Genomic DNA, 682 nt, shown 5'->3' on the forward strand with positions numbered 1-682 from the left:
GTGAGAGGCAGAGAGCCGCAATCCCCTTGGCCTCCCTCCCTTCCTCGCCAGCCACCGTCCACCCCGCAAGCCCCAGCAATGCCGTGTCCCCGCCGGGCCCCGGGGCGGGCGGCCCAGTCCGCCGGGAGCGCATCCCCCTGTGTGCAGGCGCGGGCGGCGGGCGGGCGTGTGTGAGTGACTGACGGTGCGAGAGGAGCGAGCGCGAGTGAGAGCGAGCGGCGCGAAGGGAAAGGGGAGGAGAGGAGAGGGGGCAGGGGCAGCGCGGGGAGGAGGAGGAGGAGGGAAAGAGGAGGAGGAGGGTTACAGCCGCGGCGGGCGGGGGCAGCAGCAGGGGACTCGGGCAGGGCTTTCCAAGTGATTTCGCCTCGGCCCGCGGGCCCCCTCCCTCTCCTCCACCCCCCTTCCTTCCCCCTCCCCCCGCGCTGTGCCTGCAGCTCCCGAAAAGCCCGTGAAACAAGAGGAAATGGCTGCCTTGGACGTGGACAGCGGTGGCGGCGGCGGCAGCGGCGGCGGCGGCCACGGCGAGTATCTGCAGCAGCAGCAGCAACAACAACAGCAACAGCAGCAGCAGCAGCACGGAAACGGCGCGGTGGCGGCGGCGGTGGCCCAGGTGAGGAGCGGCTGAGCCCTGGCCGGGCTCCCCCCTCGCGCCGCTTTCTCCTCCCCTCGCCTCTCCCCTCCC

At 72.6% G+C, this 682-nt stretch overlaps 1 protein-coding gene across 1 annotated transcript in view; it reads left to right on the forward strand.

Moving 5' to 3' along the window:
* Positions 1-439: 439 nt before the first annotated feature.
* The window catches only part of SP3 (Sp3 transcription factor), a gene marked incomplete at its 3' end in the record, with an annotated part of 63,445 nt that continues 63,202 nt past the window's right edge, over positions 440-682 (forward strand). The window contains exon 1 of the mRNA XM_006878966.1: positions 440-610. Coding sequence (XP_006879028.1) covers positions 464-610 — 147 coding nt within the window. The remainder of the gene's footprint in view (positions 611-682) is intronic.

This window comes from Elephantulus edwardii, unplaced genomic scaffold (assembly GCF_000299155.1).
Source record: "Elephantulus edwardii isolate Elephantulus edwardi_28Jun2011 unplaced genomic scaffold, EleEdw1.0 scaffold00001, whole genome shotgun sequence".
NCBI classification, from domain to species: Eukaryota; Metazoa; Chordata; class Mammalia; order Macroscelidea; family Macroscelididae; genus Elephantulus; species Elephantulus edwardii.